Genomic DNA, 20,450 nt, shown 5'->3' on the forward strand with positions numbered 1-20,450 from the left:
ATGGTCTGTTACATGCTTTGATCAAAATACCACAAGAATTTGTACACCATTTTCCCTATCTAAATAGACCTGTTTAAAATGACCGATTTCATTACCTTTTCCTTTAAATGAGAATGATCCGGAGTGAGGAGCAGAAGATATGTTTTTAGGACATTTTCCAGAGAACTTTAAGTTCCCCTCCAGTTGTCAATTAAATCCTTAAAAAACTCTCTGTCTATCTGTGTGACATATTTGTCCAAGAAAAAAAGCCATTTATGCTTTAAAAGAGGCTATATTTTTACCTTAATTAATTTCACACAAATATATGAATATGCAAGGTGTCCTCACGGTTTTCCACTTGTACCTCATTGTCTGGCCTGCAGCCAAAATCCTGCCTCACTAGTTAATAGGCTACTAAACAGTCTTCAACACTAGGTTTAAATTATATATAGCTAACTTTTAAATCCACTGGAAAGTTCAATAAAGCAGTATTTATGAATTAACTATATACATATCCTTCAGCTCTTTTCCAATTGGGCATGCTTTGTGGCAGCCCCTGTTTTCATTCAACAATTCAGTTAAACTTTGTATGAACCTTTGTCTTTGTATGACCTGAAACCAAATGAAGTGTTGTTATTTATATTTGAACTGGAGAAACGTTTTCTCACAACGTACGCCATCTCTCTACCAATCAAATCACAGCGCTGTGTCATAGCGCACGAGGAAGCGGGACAATGCGGTGGACTACAAAAGAGTGGGCGTGGCTAGTGCAGACACCCCGCCCACCAAGTTCACCTCGCTGCTGCACTGCTTTCCGTGTGGATGGAGGATTATCTACTACGTTATCATGGCGAGCGGGTTTTCACCTTTTATGTTCGTATGATTTTATTCGTGAACGGGACAACGAGTGAGGCGTGAGAATGTCGGTTGCAGGACTGAAGAAACAGTTACATAAAGCGAGTCAGGTAAAAAAGTAAACTGTTCACAGCTTCATATTACCTCTCAGATAATAGGAGTTATTTATTTAATGTGTTTTCACATTCAATTCAGTATAGTGCCAATTCCTGAAGGGCATTTTTGCGCTTGAAATATCAGTGTGGTAGCCTACTTCAAGAAACTGTGTCAGCTTAGATATAACACATATTTCTTCCCTGATAAATCATTCAGTATAGCAATGTGGCTGTTGTTTTTGTCTTGTACAGCCCATATACAACCAGGGCTGTAATAAAAGTAAGCAGAGGTAACCTTTGTACAGGTGTAACACTTTTATTAAGGCATATGCTGAAACTTGTGCTGGAGCATTATCATCAATTCCAGGAAGAAAAGTGCCAGGATTGTTGTCCCTCCTTGTGTAATCAATGCAAACCACACACACACACACACACATACACACACACATATACATATCTTGCTCACCTTGTACTCTAGAGGGGATTGAATTACTGCAGCGGCAGGAATACTGGAGTGGTGAACGTCCAGGGCATGGAATGACTTTGCTGACAGCACAGCAAAGGCTCACAGAGAGCATTTGAAGGTGTTGGAATATTTCCAGTTTTGGAACTTAACTGACAGCTCACACTGTTGTTTGTAGTGTGTTGGTTTGCACATTGCAGTATAAAAAAACATGGGCAGAACAAATGCCATGTGCCTATGCTGAGACACATGTTGAGACAATCATTTGTTGTTGAAAACCTACATATGAAAAAATCTCTCTTTAGGCTGCAAGAGAGAACTTTTCACAGGGCCTGGTTTCTCATAGTGACCTGAATCCTCTTAGTTCCATAAAGGCTTTAACAAAGCAGCTGATATTGGCAGGCAACTGGAACACAGCCCATGTTACACTTATGCTTAAGCATTGTATTTCTTTCATAGATCACAGTATCTAAAAGTAAATATAAGGGTGGGTTTGATTTCCGCCACCAAACAAAGTAATAGATTTCAAGCCCCACCAAAATGAAAAGGCAAGAGCTTTGTACTTGATATCAAATAGCTTTCAGTACTTAATGACTTGACCATCTGCATGAATAATCATACAAAAAAAACCCTGTGGGTATATTCTCCCACCTAAGCTATGCCAATTACAATATGTAATTTTATAAAATGTAGTACAATTTTATATACTTAAATTATTTACATATTTTAAGATAAAGAATTTTTCACTTTACTTAGACTGCATACAAATGAATTATAATGGAATAAAATAATTTTATAGATTCATGGACACAGATATGGCAGAAACTGGACATAGACATTCATCAAGTTTTACGTAGAAAAAGCATCTCTAAATGTAACTACTCCTATAACTCTTCCAGCATTCTTAAATTCCAGTCTATTACAGTTTTTAAGGCCTATATTTCTTAGACTTCCAAACAAAATAAAAGCACATTAGTTTTAACTTGACAATTTGCAGTCACTACCTGATCATTCATTCATTCATTCACATTCATTCATTCATTGTCTGTAACAGCTTATCCAGTTCTGGGTTGCGGTGGGTCTGAAGCCTACCCGGAATCATTGGGCACAAGGCAGGAACACACCCTGGAGTGGGTGCCAGTCCTTCACAGGGCACTCACTGGTCAGGACATTTATTTTTTGATACAGTTAATCAAACTATTACAGACCGTGTTTTTTTTTATCAACTCAGTTGCTGACTGAAAAGATCAATGGTGTTGAAGGAACAAAGTTGGATGAAGATTTTATCAAGATGCATAAGGTATGAAAAAAATATTAAAAGAAATTCAGAATGCGCTCTGAATGCAAACCTCTCAAACTTCTTAGGAAAATGACTTTTCATTGATTGCTTTGTTGCAGAAGGTTGAAATCACTCAAAAACTGATTCTTGAACTTGTTCCAAAAACCACAGAGTACCTTCAACCTAATCCAGGTACGGTCACGTGAGTATTATAATTTTTTAGTTTATTATTATTCACATGAAATAAAGAGAAAGATAAAAAAAATAGTAAATATATATATATATATATATATATATATATATATATATGTGTGTGTGTGTGTGTTTGATTTTCAGCATATCGAGCAAAGCTCAGCATGCTCAACACAGTGTCAAGGATCCGGGGGCAGGTGAAGACAGTGGGCTATCCCCAGACAGAGGGAATGCTGGGAGACAGTATGTTACGCTATGGTAGTGAGCTTGGGATTGAATCAGCATTTGGTATGCTTATCAATTGAAATATATCCCCCAAATTTGTGAATTTAGAATTCTTAAATAGAACTTTTAGAAGAATAAAAAACACATCTACATACATCACCCTTTGCATCTTACAGCAGTTTTCACACTGACACTATGAGATTTATTTGAGCCTGGACAGCTTCTTTAAAAAAGTTTATTCATTAGAACAGAGATAAATTACACACACTGGTCTTAAAGAATAACTACACTTTTTTTCATAAACAGCTGGATTGTACTGCTTTGTAGTAACACAATACCTTGCAAAAACATAAAAAATAAATCTCCAGAAAGTCAATGAACATTTTTATTGTGGTCAGTAACACCTTTGTGGCACCCCTCAAATACAACTCAACAAACAAAGCAGTGCCCCACACAACAGCCCCTCCCACTTCTGAGCATTTCTCAAGTTTTTACTAGAAGAACAGCTAGCTGAATTATATTTTATACAATATTATAGTTCTTTTTTAAGCCACAAAAACAAATGTAATTTTATTTAATAAAAATATTTGGAAAAGTTATTTAATTTCAAAATGGACTTAAATAAAGGGAAATTTAAAAGGAACCCTTTAAAGATTAAGATTACAGTACATTTTAATTTGGAGCAAAATGTAAGTTAATGTCATCCATGTTTAAACTGAGTCATGCTGTAGTTAGCAGTGCACATCATTAGTAAGTTACTAATGGATTATTACATATCCATTGCTCATACGATTGCTCATGTAAGAACTTAAACTCCATATGTGTAAAGTTTTTACTCTTGACTGTAGAATACTAGACTTCTATTTCATCACATTTTCAAACAAAACCTATATAAAGGTTGAGGTTTAACTGAAGTGTATTTGTTTGGTTTTAGTTTTGTTTTTACTACACAGCCTGTAGTAAATATTTTGTAAAAGTTAATACCTGCTTACTATAAAACAGAATATAATATAAAATGCCGGTGAAATTGTGTTGTGTAACCCAGGATAACTTTTTTCTAAAAAGCTGAACTTAATCCTGGTAATATCTTCCAGGATGTGCACTGGTGGATATGGGACAGGCCTTGAAACAAATGGCCCAGGTTCGAGACTGCTTGGATGTACGCGTAAAACACAGCTTCATTGATCCACTTCAGACACTGCTGGACAAAGAGCTGAGGGAAATTATGGTGAGCCTTGATGTTATGGTTTATGGAGAGAAAATAAATCCAATTATGTGTTCTCTAATTAAAGCACCAATTGTTCTTGTAAAATTGAATAGAAATCGTCTGAAATTGCGGAGATATTTACATTACATTTGGAAATGTGCATCATGTGATTTTTTTTTTTCTTTGACAGTTTCATCTAAGGAAACTTGAGGGCCGGCGATTAGATTTTGACTACAAGAAAAGACGCAAAGGGAAAATTGCAGAAGCTGAAATTAAACAGGCACTAGAGAAATTTGTAGAATCCAAAGACCTGGCAGAGAGAAGCATGTTTAACCTCCTAGAGAACGATGTAAGTAATCTCAGAAGGGCTTAGAAATTTGGAGATGAGTTCAAGCCCCAGTGATGCCACCTTTTGCAGGTAGATCACAGTTGGCCTTGCTCTGTACACGTGGGTTGGATGCCCCTTTTTCTTCCCAGTACTCAACATAATGCTTGTCAGTGTGGGTTTAAGCTAACAAACTTACCATAACTAAATATTCACTGTTCTCCTCAAAGAGTGTTGGGTTGTTCAGTAGTGTTGGAAGCATGTGCTAGCCTTCAGCCTTCCAGTTTGCTAGCATCATTTGATTGGGGCAGTAATAGCTAGTGGGAATTGCAAGAATTAGGTAAATATATCAAAACATTAGTTTTTACTTTACTACTGTTAACCATCTTCAATGCTGATTATTGGTGTTGCTCAGGTGGAACAAGTGCATCAGCTGTTAGGACTCATTGAAGCAGCACTCGACTATCATCGACAGTCAGGCCTCATTCTGGAGAACCTTAGAGGCAGTTTGCAGAACAGGTCAGCATACCTTCTCTCTGAATAAATATAAATGACGCTTTATTAGAAATATACAATGCACTATTAATATCTTGATTCAGTAATTAAATAACTTGTGTAGTGCATTACATAGGGAGTATGGAGTGATTGGGATATATGGGAACATATTTCATGGTGTTTTGATGCCTTTCTTTTAGCGGTATTATGGTTTCAGTTTAAAATCTGCTTTAAAAATAAACATATTTGTGTGGACAGGGCATTACTCTCACTCCAGCAGTAATATTTGTGTAATTAATATGTCACCTGCTTTTTAATTAGAATAACTGATGCCAGCAATAGACCAAAGAAGGAGTTCAGATCCAAATCAGTGGGAAGTACAATGTGTTACACTGACATTTATGGTTTTTCCACCTGCTCTTCGGTGCGCTCTTCAGGTAATATGTTTGATGTTCTTAAAGTTCTCTCCTGATCCCTGTCAAGTATCTGCTGCTTCTCATTAACCTTGGCTAACATTTTAATTTTGATTTTTGAATTTTGTAGATACTGAGATCACGGATGCTTTAAGTGAGAAATGTAAGAAATGTTTTCAACTTACATGAAGTTTTATCCCATCCATTTATGAATTACAATGTGAAGTTTTAAATAATGGTATAATACAGTTAAAAAGTTAACAATTTACAACTTTATATGTTGTATAATAAATAGTAAGGACATGTATTATATTTAAGATGAATGGCAACATATCAGTACATTTTGATTCAAGATCACAAGAAAACTAGATATTTTCTTTTAAATTATATTGAAGAAATAAGTTTAAGATGACAATGGACCTGAACTAATGAGATAATAAGACAATATTAATATCAGGTCAGTCAAAATATTTTAACATTTTTAATTTGTTTCTTCCTCTCTGCTAGATGTTACCCCAGTGGCTCACAAAGTTATCCAGCCTCCCCTTATACCTCAAACTTCAAAACTGCTGACTAATAACTGTAAGTAATCAGTCCTAAGGGTCAGAGTGGTTGAATATTTTTTGTTGTCAGAACCAAAATTTGTATTTCCAAAACAAGGACACATAAGTATCTTTGCCTTTCAGCACTGAATAGCACCCCTTTGTGAAGCTGTTTCTATGTGTGTGTGTGTGTGTGTGTGTGTGTTTGGGGGGGGGGTTCCACACAAGTTTTGCATCTAAAAATCAAATAATTTTTATTATATATATTATTAATTATATTTATTATATATTATATGTAATTATTATTATTATCGTTGTTATTATTATTACTATTTTAAATTTAAATAGTTTGCATCATTTCAGTTCATTTAAAATTAATTCTTTAACCACTTATCCAGTTCAGGGTCACAGTGGGTCCAGAGCATACCCTGGAGTGGACACCAGTCCTTCACAGGGTGACACAAACTCACACATTCACTCACACTTAAGGACACTTTTTTGAGTCGCCAATCCACCTAGCAATGTATGTTTTTGGACCGTGTGAGGAAACCAGGACACCCTGAGAAAACCCACACAGACACGGGGACAGCACACCAAACTCCTCACAGACAGTCACACAGAGTAGGGCTCGATTCCCCAGTGCCGTGCTGCCCTTCATCTAAAATTGTGAGACAACGTAGATGAAAGTTGGCAATTTCAAATTATGAAAACAAAAATAGACACAAAAAAGAATAACTTCAAAATTTAATGTACAATTTTTTGTTCCAGTAGCAGCAATGTCAAATTTGAATTGTTTTGTTATTTTAAAAGTAATTATTTAATCATATTTAAAAATGTATCATTTTCTGTGTTTAACTGTATAAGAAAACCTTTCTAACACATAAAGCACCAGAACTGTGGAATATTAAGTCTTTATTGGCAAAAGCTGCATGTAGCATTTATGTAAAGATAATTTCCCTTTTCAGATGACCATTCTTCACCCATGGACCAGCCTTGCTGCCGTGCACTTTACAACTTTAAGCCTGAAAATCACGGAGAGTTGGGTTTCAAGGAGGGAGACTTTATAATTCTCACTAATCGGGTGGATGAAAACTGGTACGAAGGGCTGCTCAGTGGAGAGTCTGGCTTTTTCCCCATCAGCTACGTCCAAGTCCTCGTACCTCTACCACAATGACAGCAGGTCAGCGGTGCACTGAGCCATAAAACGAACTCTCCTCCAAGCCCCTTGTGTTTGGTCAAATCATGTCATTCACTGTTCAGCACCTTTATTTAAAAAATGTGTTTCTTTTCTTTCTTGGGTAGGTTTCCACTATGCACATTATCATATTCTGCCTTGATCCCTTATATTTGACTATATATTACACTGGAGAAACCTTAATATATCTTTGTAGTGTTTAATATGCAACCAGTAAATGCCGAATTAAGGTTTAAGATTCAAATCACAGATTTTTCAAAATTTCTTCATAATCATAGACATGTATGCAAATATGTCTCAGTGGTTTGATGTGAAATGGATCATTGTGGAGAAAATTACCAACTCTGACAGCGGTGATAGGAACAAGAGTTTATGAATGAAATGTAAATATTTAATTGTCTTTCCAAAATGACCAATGAACTTCTGTTGTGTCTTGAGTGTCTCTATGATTAATGTATTTTTATAAAAGTATGTTTTAGACCAAAACATTGTCTCAAAACTATTGTATTGTAAACCTATGCAAGAACGAGTTATGAGAGAGCATATCCTTAAAATTTTAATTAGGGAGCTTTAAGAGACGCAAAGTAACCTAAATTTTAAAAATAAAAGCTAAACACACACACACAACGTCCCACCAAAAAAAAAAAATCTTTAGGTTTCTCTTATACAGCAAATGTAATTTATAATTATTGACAACAATGGCTTAGTTTATGCAAATATTTTTGAAACATCTGTTCATCTGTTGCCCTGCATACATTGTTTGGTTCCCTTTCACACAGTTCTTCAAGGGCCAGGGCCACAATTGGACCACCATAGAAAAGGTATTATTTGAGTGGTAGATCTTTCTCAGTGCTGCAGTGACACTGACATGGTTGTGTGTTAGTGTGTGTGTTGTGATGGTATGAGTGGATCAGACACAACATTGCTGCTGGAGTTTTTAATCTTCGAAGAACAGATTGAAGGGAAATGAAGTATATAGAGCAACAAATGGACTGACTATAGTCTGTAATTATAAAAATACAAAGTGCTAGTGTAGGGTCAGTGAAACTCAGAGAATGGACAGTGAATGTAGAAACAAGAAGGTGGGCATAATGTTATGGTTGATCTGTGTATAATGCCAATATACACATTGCATCATATATTCAAAATAGTGCCACTTCATATTCAAATATACAGCATACACAAAAACGCTCAGTGCATTCTTCAGGGTATATCTTAAGGGAAAAATTATGATTATAATTACTTTTATTTTTATGGTAGACTTGCTGGTGATCAGAATTTGTATATCTAAATTAAGAAATAAGACTTTGTAGTAGAATGTCAGGAGTAAAAGTTTCACAAACACAAACGCGTTTTTCTTTGTTTTGCGGTTGGACCCTCCGGAGCGCCGTAGTGGCGGTTCCCTCCGCAGTCCGAACACTTTCAAACAGTTTAGTGAGAGTTTAGGGGAAACAAGTAAGAAAGTAACAGCGAGGACACCCCGCTAAAGACACACACCTTCCTGTCTCACACCCAGAGCGACTCTGCCCCAGACTCACGGTGAGTGACTCGCTGACGCTTTAAAATACATAGAGACAGACACTTGAGAATGACAAAGTTGAGCCGTGTTAGCAAAACATTCACAACAACAGAATACGAGGCTCACGGTGTTTACATAACGTCCATGTATGGCTTGGCGCCGTTTGTATATTTCTTACTAAATACACGACGACATTTGTAGACAGTTATTCCTCTGTTATGAAGTATCCATGACTTCACAGTGGTTGGCTGAGAGTTAGCTTACTACGTTAGCCTAAAAACTGTTGATGCTTATGACAGGTTTTTTTTAATGTTGACATTTTTACAATTTGTTCACATAAATAGTTTAAGCAGTGATGACAAGTGGTCAGTCCAATGGCTTAAAACAATTATAATGCAATATCCCATATTTAATATAGTGCTTTGGTAACGCAAGACTTTTGTAAAACAATTTATATATTAGATAAAACGTTGAAGCATATATGCAAATAAAAATATGCATCAATCACAAGACGTCCTGTTTAATCTAGTATTTTATTGCCAGATTCTCTATGAAGAGTCTTGTGTCTTTTGCCACTTAATGTGGCCAAGAACAGCCTTCTGCTGCAGGAAAATAAATTTGACTGACACGCAGAAGGACGAATCACAAGTCTGGTATTTTGGTTTGACGTGTAGAAGGAGGCAGTCTTTTTGTTTCACGTTGGACCATTACCAGAGCTAGTATAAAACAATAAATGGAAGTGGATGTGCAGAGAGCTAATCGGACTGTAACTGACAGAATCCTGACAGCGAGTACAGGTTTATGCACTGAAAGAATCAGGCTCTCCATCAACTTGTTGGCAGAACATCTGTTGCTGAGACTATGTGGAATCTGCACAGTATGATCATAAAATGCCAAGTTTTATAAAATAAAGGAACTTTGATGTCAGTATTAGATGATAAATTCAAATTTAAATAGTGTCTCTGACTATGTAATAGGTATAGACACTGTTTACTGTGTAAAGAGAACCTTGCTTTTTAAATATGCCTCAAAATAATACAATAAAAGCAGCATTAACTACAGTACAGTGTCACCATAACAGCAAGCACTTTTCTGTAAGGCTTAAGAAGAATCTTAAGCCAGGATTCCCCTAACAACACTCATCATTACTATGAAACAGCACTTCTAATTTTAGAAGTGGGCTCCTAAGAGTACAGTTTTATCAACCTACAGGGGTTAGACAATGAAACTGAAACACCTGTCATTTTAGTGTGGGAAGTTTCGTGGCTAAACTGGACCAGCCTGGTGGCCAATCTTCATTAACTGCACATTGCACCAGTAAGACCATGTGCATCCAGTGGTTCAAACATTGTGTCCTGAAGGCGGTGCCATGTATCAGGACGACAATGCACCAATAAACACAGCAAGACTGGTGAAAGATTGGTTTGATGAACATGAAAGTGAAGTGAAGTTGAATCTCCCATGGCCTGCACAGTCACCAGATCTAAATATTATTGAGCCACTTTGGGGTGTTGTGGAGGAGCGAGTCAGGAAACGTTTTCCTCCACCAGGATCACGTAGTGATCTGACCACTATCCTGCAAGAAGAATGGCTTAAAATCCCTCTGACCACTGTGCAGGACTTGTATATGTCATTCCCAAGACAAATTGATGCTGTATTGGCTGCAAATGGAGGCCCTACACCATACTAATAAATTAGTCTGGTCTAAAACCAGGTGTTTCAGTTTCATTGTCTAACCCCTGTAAGTACATACGTTTTGGGGCTGTGATCTACCATTGTCACAGTGCTTCTTAAAACTGTCACAAAGACAGAATACCATGATACAAAAAAGACTGAATTTATTTCACACCTTTAATTACTGGACAATGTGGGATTCAGTTACAATAAGTCACTCTTAAAAACTCTGTGGAAGCATTCATTTATCAGAGGTAATTTGAGCTCTAGGCTTTGTGTTGGCCTCGTATCTGACATCTGTGTCCTGTGTTTCCTTTGTCCCCAAGTTTTGCTATGGATGAGGTAATCCGGCTGGTGTCAGCAGGCGACTGCCTGAAGATCTGGGACTCAGCCTCCATGACGGTGGTGGAGCAGTTCAATCCCCATAGTGCCACCCATCCTCTGGCCCAAGTGTGCTGGAGCAGCAGTAGTATCCTTTAGAGCTGGATTTAAATGCAGGGATCCACTGATGTCATTATGGAAAATTTCCTTTTGAGATACTGAAAAAAAACATGGCATTTCATATTGTATACCCTTATCATTATTACGCTACACTAATGTTTAGCATGTCTGTTTTTGGTGTGTTAATCCTGTCTGTTCACTTCCAAAAGAAAGCCAAAGGAACAGACTTTCAATACAAGACAATACAAGATGTTGCACAGTAATTCAATCACATTTCTAATTGTTAATTTGGGATGAGGAAAAATACAACTGCCATTGATGGTTTAAAGAGAGCAACAAAGAATCCGTGGGAAGCAGTTTGTGTAAAAGCTCCTGATGAGTTTTAAAATGTTTGAATGGCTTAAAATAAACCATATGGCCAACTTCTCTCCCCAGTTTAGTTATTGCCAATTCTACATTATTAGACTCCCCTAAACACACCATGCAACCAAGCTGTGAGCATGAGATTTATAAGTTGAGAGAAGAAAGATTGACATCCTGTTCACACAGAAAGAGTGAGGAAATTTCTTCTCTCTTGGACTGTCAGCCTTGCTCAGTCATTGTACTGGTGATTTCATGATGATAAGACCACCTCTTAGACTACTGTTCTGCTTGGGAAACATGGACCTTCTACTTGGGGTGTGCAAACAGGTTAAACCTTATTGTAAGACTAGATGCAGGTTTGTCAGTTGTTAGATTTTTCTTCTCCCCCAAAAAAAAAATTAATCTCAGACAATGAAATGTGGTTGAATTTCATTAAATGATACTTGTATTGTCTTGTTTGAATGTCTGTGATGTATTGTTTTCTTTTTGTGATCACCATATCATAATGTGTAACAATAGTAGTTGATAAGTGAATGTGATCAATTCTTTTTGAATGTACATTATGGCAAATTTCACTTAAGTGTGCAATTGTGATGCATTCAGTTATGAACTGAGCATGTAGAATACCTACAATACTTTGTTGTGCCTTGACAGCAGTCAGATCAGTACATTGTCAGTGCCAGCAGCGTAGGAGACAAGCTAGTTGTGACTAGCCTGAAGTCTTCACCAGTCCCTGTTATGGAGCTCGCTGAAGGGGTCAGTAGAAAAACTGCACACTCACTCACAGTATTTGTTTTATGTCACAGCATTCTCATTTATGCTGTATTTGGGTTTTCTTTTCAGAAAAAACAAACGCGGGTTGCTTTAAACTCTACATCGCAGTTTCTGGTCAGCGGGGGACTGGATAACACGGTTAATATCTGGGACCTAAAGACCAAGCGATTACATCGTAGCCTCAAGGTACCTTACTTTTTTCTAAAATATTAATGCACATTTATTGCATCACATATATAAACTTACTAGGCGTAATATATGAAATGTGAAAATTCTGGCCTCATTTTGCTGCACTAATCTAGTTAGAGAAGTTAATTAAAATAAAAACAACTTGAACATTTTTCTAAAAATTACTGTTGTGAATTATCGTTTAATATTTTCTCCATCTGTTCTTCCTCTGATTAGGACCATAAAGAGGAAGTCACAAGTGTATCCTTCAATGGTGGAGATAGCTACATAGCATCTGGTTCCACCAGTGGAGATATCATCCTCCATAGCATAACCACTAATCTCTCCAGCAAACCATTTGGCCATGGGCCCAATGAGGTAAGTCTGTTCCTTATAGGCCCCATGTAGATGCCATGTTGATTCTCTGGCTATCGGCAGTTTCTGCATTTAACTTTATGTGAAACCAGTCTTCTTTCATTGCAGCCTGTTCATGACCTGAAGTACTCGCTGATAAAGCGAGCTTTGTTGGGAAGCATTTCTGACAGTGGCTCTGTGGTGCTATGGGACGCAAACACACAAAAGGAACTGCAGAAGTTTGAAGGTGCACACAAAGCCCCTGCATCAGGCCTGGCCTTCTCCCCAGCCAATGACTTGCTCTTTATAACAGTTGGGCTGGATAAGAAGATCGTCTGCTATGACACTTCCAGCAAAAGGTAAGAAACATTTACATTAAATTAAACATGTATTTATATAAATATTCCTTCAGAACTAAAAAGTGATGACATCCTTTACTGAAATACATATTTTGTGGATTTTTATCCAATTCCTACAGTATTTTTCGTAGTAAGCAGGTGGAATCCCCCCTCACTGCAGTAGAAATTACGCCAGATGGTGCAGGTTTGGTAGTGGGTTCCACTCAGGGCAGGCTCTACATATATGACCTGCGTAATTTGAGTTCCCCGGTCAAAACCACCACTGCTCACAAAACCTCAGTCACCTGCATTCGCTTCCAGCACTCCAACTCCAGGCTAAAGGTATGATAAGGTTCAGTACCATACTATAAGCTTGAATAGTTAGAACAGATTAATTAATAATTCTAGGCCTGTTCAAATCCTCAGACCAGTAAAACTGTGTCCAGCAAGTCTTCTTCCTCACAATCCAACAAGAGAGTCTCTGTGAAGCTGGGTCAGAATCAGCAGAGTGGTCCTACAACACCCACCTCAACGGTACCCTCAGAAAAAAAGATGGGGGAGAGAGGGGATGGACAAGCTCAGAACACAGGTAAGTGTTTTTTTTTTTCACTTCAGTGGAGATATTTAAATGCATTAGATGATTCAATTGTAACTGTCATCTCAACAACTGAATAGAGTTTCCTTCCTGGAATCTATTTTGTGTGTGTAGAGAGTGGTGGAGGTGGTGAGATGCCCTCCAGGGAGGCTGAGAGGCAGCAAAATATGGAGATGTTCAGCAGTGTGGGCCGAAACAGCCTGAGCCTGGACATTTTTTCACCTGTTACTGATGGTAATTGTTTCTCTTTGTCACATTTTTTGTTTTGTCTCCAATATTTGTTCTAATAATCTTTACTTATTTTCTCTCCAGGTTTCAAAACACATGGCTTTAGTGGTGATACGCCAACATTAAGAAATGGTACATTATGTTAATGATGTTTATGTGGCTTATACACATTACAGAATGCATTTTGTTGTTTGTGATGACACTGTGCTGTTGATATTATGGGTTGCCATCAGGAGGCACTAGCAGTGCTGATGTGTTCTTTCGAGAAGCTGAAGGCCAGCACAGTTCAGATAAGTACAGGGTGGGACGAAACAGCTTGGACATATTCTCTCCTGTCCGTGACGGTGAGATATATTACTGTTTGATTTCATTTTTATTTGTGGTAATTAGCTGACAGTGCTCACAATTCTAATAAACTACATTTGTCAAAATATCAGTTGTTATTTACAAATGTGCTGTTTGTCCCCTGCCATGACTAAATTCTCAAAAATGTTCTTCCAGATTACAGAGGTCACAGACTTAGCGAAGCTTCAGGTGGAAAGAAAGGTGAATTTTCATTACCTGCTTAGAGTAGTCTGAACAGTTAAAGGCTGTTACAGGCATTCATAACTGGATAATTCAAATAATACTGTGTATACATTTTTAACATTTAGATTTAGACTTTTTACCTCAGTACAATGGCTCAAACCAACGCAAGAACCCACTGGGGACACCCGGTAGTCGCTGCTACAGTCCACTGTCTGCTGTCCAGACACCTCCTGCAATCAAAGAAGAGGAGCCTGTAACATCACCTGCACTTCCAGACACTCAGAACAATATAATGGTGAATCACATGCTTAAAATCAACAACAATTTGTTAAAATTAGCGATTAGCCATAGAAAACTTTAGCAAAAGAAAATGTTGTGGCTAGTTGTGAAAGATCCAATTTGATCTATTCAGAACCTTTTGGATTCTGGACAGGTGGAAAAGAGTACTGGTCCCCATCAGGAAGTTATGACCACACCCCCAAGTTTTCAGAGTGCAAACATTCACTCTGTGCCTCCATTCAACACACCTGAACCCAGTCAGAGGAGAGAAGTGCCCACCCAGCTCACCTACGACTCGCCAGTGCACAGCAGTCAAACCATACCGGCACCAGGTATGTGAATGGGACGTTGGAGACATTTGATCACACACTCTTTGTTTTGTGAGAAAGGTGACTTTTTGAATAATTCTTGCCCAAAGAAACGGCAGCTGCGTCTGGTGCTGGAAATAGTGGAGCACCACTCACCTCTGTCCAGATGAATTTTGTACGCAACATGATCCATGAAGCACTAGAAGACTTCAGGTGACTTTGTTAACACTTACATGTACAATCCATTTCACAGTAACATGAGGTAGTAGCCAAAGCATGCTGGTAAACGTTTTCTGTGTTTTCTTACAGGGATACATGTCATAGGGACATTATCAACCTTCAAGTGGAAATGGTCAGGCAGTTTTACATTCAGCTGGTAGGTATTTGTTGCCACCGGCCAATATCAGGGTTTTATTTCTGTATGTGTTGTTTTATGTGTTTTTTTTTTTTTTTTTTTTTTTTTTTTTTTGCAATATCCAATGAAACTTTTCACACTTTAAAGAGATTTTAGACTCTAAACATACAAGGCTTGTACATGTAATCTTGAGCCATTTTATTAATTTATTTATTTATTTTTGTAAAATTAAACAAAAGGAGTAGATTTAATAAAATGTAAACTTGCTACAAATTTCTCAGAAGTGTTTTTATAAGTGCCTTGAGTTTTCTTCTCTTGTACAAAGCTGATTTTCACCACATTTTGTTTTTTGCTTAATTTTGACTGTATGATGAAACCTGGCTGTTGTAAAATGTTATGTTTCTTTCTTGCAATGTGTTTCTTTTTGTCTGTCATTTTGATGCAAAGTTTTGCTTTTGCAGAATGAAATCCATGGGCTCATCGAGAGATACTCTGTGAATGACTCTCTTGTGGAGGAGATTGAGAAGCTGAAGGAGGAAAACCGACGACTCAGAGCGAACTACTAAGAACACTTCTACCTAAGGACGAATATAGAGTGAACCTCACACAGGGCCTGCACTGGCACTCACCTGTGTCAAGACGTAAAGGGAGAATGTCATACTCTACTGCTTATGTCTGAAGTATGCACTTACACCCTTAGGACCAGGACCTATTTCCTGCCTTATATGTCAAAGTAGTGAACGTTTTTATTAGGCAACAGAAGGGTTTTTCTTTTTTAACCATTACTGTGCCTTCAGAAACAGAGAATATGTTTGAGCTTTTCTCTCCATACTTTGCTATTATAAATATATTTACAATAGGTAATTTGTAGTAAAATGTGTGAATGCTGTGTGGTTAAAAACATGTGGAACAAGGTGGGGTTTCCCTTGGATTCATTGCATTTTCTATTAGGATTTTGTAAACTCTTGGCCAAAAACTGGATATTTATCATATCCTTGAATTTAATAAAGATACAATTCATAATGAAGTACATGTGATAATCACATACTGCCTGTGATATTAAGTGAAATGGGTTTTGAATAACTGCAACTTGTTATATAAAAAATGAATAAATTTCTCTGCATCCACATCTTGGTATTGTTTTATATATATATAACGTGTATGTGATGAATTCCGAATTCACTAATCACACTTTTGTTAGGATTATGAATGTCTGAATATTTCTATTTGACCCAATAAACCCTACTGCCTTGTCATCTGAGGGAACAAAGATTTTATGACTATCAATTTTATTTCCTTTTTATCCATCCATTATCTGTAACTGCTTATCCAATTCAGGGTCACAGTGGGTCCAGAGCCTACCTGGAATCATTGGGCGCAAGGCGGGAACACACTGGAGGGGGCGCCAGTCCTTCACAGGGCAACACACACACACACTGACACCTATGGTCACTTTTGAGTCTCCAATCCATCTACCAACGTGTGTTTTTGGACTGTGGGAGGAAACCGGAGCACCCAGAGGAAACCCACAAGGAGAACACACCAACTCCTCACAGACAGTCACCCGGAGCGGGAATCGAACCCACAACCTCCAGGTCCCTGGAGCTGTGTGACTGCGCCACGGTGCCACCCACTGTGAAATCATGTATTTTAAAAAATTAAAAAGCATCTATTTTCTGTCACCCTAAAACAAGAAATCGGGAACAGTTACATGTAAGAAATGACTTGAAATTTAAGATAAAACTTCCTTGAAGAGAAGAGAGTGTTTTGCCTAATTTTCATATGACGATAAATTCTGTACGAGTTTGACCGTCATTAAGGGCTGAGACTTTTATTTTGTTACGGTGTTTTTCCAGGTGCTCAGCTGTTTCCAAAGTGCAGCATGTCTCTATGAGCAGAGCGCCGTCGAGTACGCAGTGACGGGTTTTCATTTTTCATCTTACAATACGTAATTTTATCACAATTTGCTGAGTTGGAAGCTTAGGGGCGCGATGCAAACATTCGTCCTGAACTGAAAATCAACATGAAAGTAAATCCCGCATATATCTGACGTGTTTTGTTTTCCGTTAAAGCCTCGGTTGCCTGAGGAGCTCTGCGGCGGGAGATGGCCAATCCTCTGAGGGCTGAAGTAGTGCGCCTGTATAAAACGGTAAGTTCGCTGCTGTAAACAAAGCCACGGGGCGCAGCGCTGATTGCTGTGTGAGAAGTGAGGCTAAATCTTACGTTATTCCCTATCAAGTGTATTTTGTTAATACGTCTTAACGTAATGGCTCCTGCACCCAAACATTATTATTATTATACTGGCGCATCTCAATAAATTAGAATATCATCAAAAAGTTAACTTATTTCAGTAATTCAATTCCGAAAGTGAAACTTATATAGATTCATTACAAACAGAGTGATATATTTCAAGCTGTTATTTATTTTAATGTTTATGATTATGGCTCACAGTGAAAACCCAAAAGTCATTATCTCAGAAAGCCTTTAAAATGGTCCTTTAGTCTGGTTCAGTAGGCTACACAATCATGGGGACGACCGCTGACTTGACAGATGTTCAGAAGGCAGTCACTGACACCCTCCTGCTGTATCCAAGCTTATTAATGGAAAGTTGAGTGGAAGGAGAAAGTGTGGTAGAAAAAGATGCACAAGCAACAGGGATAACCACAGCCATGAAAATATTATCAAGAAAAAGCCATTCATAAATTTGGTGGAGATTCACAAGGAGCCACCACACACAGACGTGTCCACGACATGAGCCACAACTGTCGTATTCCTTGTGTCATGCCACTCATGACCCAGAGACAGGCTAGGAGCATCTTACCTGGGCCAAGGAGAAAAAGGACTGGAGTGTTGCTCATTGTTTGAAGTCTTGTTTTCAGATTAATGTAAATTTTACATTTCATTTGGAAATCAAGTTCCCAGAGTCTGGAAGAAGAGTGGAGAGGCACACAGTCCAAGCTGCTTGAGTCTAGTGTGAGGTTTACACAATCAGTGATGGTTTTGGGGATCCATGTCATCTCTTGTTGGTCCACTGTGTTATATCAAGTCCAAGGTCAGTGTAGCTGTCCACCAGGATATTTTAGAACATTTCATGCTTCCCTCTGCTGCCAAGCTTTCTTGAGATGTGGATTTAATTTTCCAGCAGGACTTGGCACCTGTCCACACTGCCAAAAGTACCAAGACCTGGTTTAATAACCACAGCATCACTGTGCTTGACTGGCCAGCAAACTTGCCTGACCTAAACCCCATAGAGGATCTATGAAGAGAGGAAGATGAGACACCAGATCCAACAATGCAGATGCAGTAATTCAAGCAAAAGGAGCCTTGACCAAGTATTGAGTACATATACTGTAAATAACTTTCAGTAGGCCAACATTTCTGTATTAAAAATGATTTTTAAAATTGTAATGAGATTATGACTTGTGGGTTTTCGTTGACTGTAAGCCGTAATCATCAACATTAAAAGAAATAAACACTTTAAATAGATTGCACTGTTTGTAATGAATTTGATTATTTTCATTTTTTAATTAAATTACTGAAATACATTTTTGATGATGTTCTAATTTATTGAGAAGCACCTGTATATAACATTTTTTTCCATTTGTGATTCAACCACTAGAGACCAATTCCCTGCAGGGCATAGTGCACACTAAGTGGTTGGAGAACACAAAATTTCAGAACCATTTTGTGCACTACAGTGAGTAGGGAGCCATTTGAGATTTGTTTTCATTTTTGGTTTCAGCTCTTATTTCTCGGTCAGGAGTATCCTAAAGGAGCTGATTATTTCAGAGATCGTCTGAGAGCTGCCTTCACCAAAAACAGAGATGTAAAGGAGCCAGTGGAGATCAGAAGGCTCCTGGACCGAGGGGAATATGTGGTGAAGGAGCTGGAGGCTTTGTATTACCTCCGGAAGTACAGAGCCATGAAGAAGCATTACTATGAGTCTTGATAATGTTCAAAACTTTCTTTCAGATCGTGGTCTCAAACCCCAAATGGGAGGTACAACCTAACACTGCTCTGACTTAACCTAAACCTAACTTCCCACTTCCTGGTATACCCCTCCTACTTGCTGCTCTCTGGCCTTCAGATATATAGTTGTGGGTGATGCTTTTAGTGCACTTGATATTAGATATGGAGCCTTTTGACAGGAGTTGCTTTTTTTATTATTATTATTATTATTATATGATGCATTGTGCCATGGCCTACATAGTGTGCACTACAAAAGGAGCATGGAGCTATTTGAGACAGTCTTTCTCTTCCCTGCTCTAACATACAGTACTTGTCCAATAACATTATTTTCTTTGAACAAAATATGCACGTTAAAAGTGGGGGGTCCTCAGGGGTGTATCTCCTGTACTTAAGGAGCTAAGGAAATAGACCTTCAATTAAAAAATAAATAAATTCAGTCAGAATTGTTAAGACTGATAAGAACTGTTTTGTTTGGCTGCCCACTATGTACCTTATTCTAACAGCAGCCCATGCTTAAAGATTCCTTACACAACTGTACAGGGCCACACAACTCTAAGGCTAAACATCACAAAAAAAAGTAATTAAATAAATAAAATAAAACCCATTTTGCAGCTTAATTTCCATAAAGCCCACATGAACTTGTTATACTTCAAAAAAAGTGAGGAAAACTTGGTTTTAGAAACATTGGCCCTTTAAATATTAAAGTATACCTAAACCTGACATTTTAAAGAAGGCTTAGAATGACTTTCCACTGTGCTCATCAGTTAAGTCCCTCTTCTGTGCATTGCAATTATGTATTAGAGTTATTCCTAAATATAAAATCCTGGAGATGTAACTCTACTCTTTCAACTTTATTCAGTACACATGGATCTATAAAAAAAAATGGCATTAGACCCTGCCCCTCCAACCATCCCAATGCTGCTTATCTGCTAATTGAAACCCTGCCTCACATGTTGACAAGTTTGGTCTCCTATGTTCAAGATTGTTTAGGAACACTGTATTTCCAAAGCCAAAACAATCAACCATGGCACTGACTGTTTATTTCTCACTTTCTCTCATATTTTCTAGAAAAAACCACCACATGGAAGCTAACTCTTAAAACAAACTACCTGTAAAAATGTAGAGTTGTTTATTGTATAGTTTAAAAATGAATATATAATAAAGTGCTTCTTAATGCTCAACACCTATTCCCAGTAACTACTATTCAATGAAAAAGGTTATCTAATTGTTTTTAATAATCATATTTTATATTGAGGACTGGCATGAGTGTTTTTTCCAAACAGATTTGTTTT

The 20,450-nt window shown here is 37.7% G+C and overlaps 3 protein-coding genes across 5 annotated transcripts; all 3 read left to right on the forward strand.

The window, feature by feature from the left end:
• The first annotated feature begins 776 nt into the window (after positions 1 to 776).
• sh3gl3b (SH3-domain GRB2-like 3b) lies at positions 777 to 7,668 on the forward strand. Its single transcript, XM_066649399.1, has 11 exons — positions 777 to 944; positions 2,624 to 2,692; positions 2,791 to 2,863; positions 3,008 to 3,151; positions 4,183 to 4,316; positions 4,486 to 4,644; positions 5,036 to 5,139; positions 5,437 to 5,552; positions 5,659 to 5,691; positions 6,036 to 6,110; positions 7,036 to 7,668. The coding sequence occupies exons 1-11, from the start codon at positions 900 to 902 to the stop codon at positions 7,242 to 7,244; spliced, it is 1,161 nt and encodes a 386-aa protein (XP_066505496.1). The 5' UTR covers positions 777 to 899; the 3' UTR covers positions 7,245 to 7,668.
• Positions 7,669 to 8,648: 980 nt separating this feature from the next.
• Positions 8,649 to 16,409, forward strand: nedd1 (NEDD1 gamma-tubulin ring complex targeting factor). 2 transcript variants are annotated; one of them, XM_066649237.1, is made up of 17 exons: positions 8,649 to 8,804; positions 10,785 to 10,927; positions 11,924 to 12,018; positions 12,106 to 12,222; positions 12,442 to 12,582; positions 12,688 to 12,917; positions 13,037 to 13,238; positions 13,323 to 13,485; positions 13,606 to 13,725; positions 13,804 to 13,851; positions 13,953 to 14,063; positions 14,221 to 14,265; positions 14,373 to 14,542; positions 14,660 to 14,858; positions 14,945 to 15,047; positions 15,144 to 15,210; positions 15,651 to 16,409. In XM_066649237.1, exons 2-17 carry the CDS (start codon positions 10,792 to 10,794, stop codon positions 15,753 to 15,755), a joined length of 2,052 nt encoding a protein of 683 aa, XP_066505334.1. In that variant the 5' UTR covers positions 8,649 to 8,804; positions 10,785 to 10,791; the 3' UTR covers positions 15,756 to 16,409. The 2 variants fall into 2 exon arrangements, with proteins under 2 accessions (XP_066505334.1, XP_066505335.1); XM_066649238.1 differs by having other exon boundaries at positions 14,681 to 14,858; positions 15,651 to 16,406.
• A 608-nt stretch (positions 16,410 to 17,017) lies between these two features.
• lyrm5b (LYR motif containing 5b) lies at positions 17,018 to 20,393 on the forward strand. 2 transcript variants are annotated; one of them, XM_066648808.1, is made up of 3 exons: positions 17,018 to 17,098; positions 17,262 to 17,338; positions 18,932 to 20,393. In XM_066648808.1, the coding sequence occupies exons 2-3, from the start codon at positions 17,294 to 17,296 to the stop codon at positions 19,136 to 19,138; spliced, it is 252 nt and encodes an 83-aa protein (XP_066504905.1). In that variant the 5' UTR covers positions 17,018 to 17,098; positions 17,262 to 17,293; the 3' UTR covers positions 19,139 to 20,393. The 2 variants fall into 2 exon arrangements, with proteins under 2 accessions (XP_066504905.1, XP_066504903.1); XM_066648806.1 differs by having other exon boundaries at positions 17,019 to 17,137.
• Positions 20,394 to 20,450: the final 57 nt, after the last annotated feature.

The sequence above is a fragment of the Hoplias malabaricus genome, chromosome 17 (assembly GCF_029633855.1).
Source record: "Hoplias malabaricus isolate fHopMal1 chromosome 17, fHopMal1.hap1, whole genome shotgun sequence".
Classification (NCBI taxonomy): domain Eukaryota; kingdom Metazoa; phylum Chordata; class Actinopteri; order Characiformes; family Erythrinidae; genus Hoplias; species Hoplias malabaricus.

Excerpts from the sequence above, each read along its gene's own strand:
- lyrm5b (XM_066648808.1), top strand. The coding sequence starts at position 17,294 with ATGGCCAATCCTCTGAGGGCTGAAGTAGTGCGCCTGTATAAAACG. Across the intron at positions 17,339-18,931 it reads TAGTGCGCCTGTATAAAACG|CTCTTATTTCTCGGTCAGGA; the intron begins GTAAGTTCGCTG and ends TTTTGGTTTCAG.
- sh3gl3b (XM_066649399.1), top strand. The coding sequence starts at position 900 with ATGTCGGTTGCAGGACTGAAGAAACAGTTACATAAAGCGAGTCAG. Across the intron at positions 2,693-2,790 it reads ATTTTATCAAGATGCATAAG|AAGGTTGAAATCACTCAAAA; the intron begins GTATGAAAAAAA and ends GCTTTGTTGCAG. Across the intron at positions 5,140-5,436 it reads AGAGGCAGTTTGCAGAACAG|AATAACTGATGCCAGCAATA; the intron begins GTCAGCATACCT and ends CTTTTTAATTAG.
- nedd1 (XM_066649237.1), top strand. The coding sequence starts at position 10,792 with ATGGATGAGGTAATCCGGCTGGTGTCAGCAGGCGACTGCCTGAAGATC. Across the intron at positions 10,928-11,923 it reads AGTGTGCTGGAGCAGCAGTA|ATCAGTACATTGTCAGTGCC; the intron begins GTATCCTTTAGA and ends GACAGCAGTCAG. Across the intron at positions 15,048-15,143 it reads GAAGCACTAGAAGACTTCAG|GGATACATGTCATAGGGACA; the intron begins GTGACTTTGTTA and ends GTTTTCTTACAG.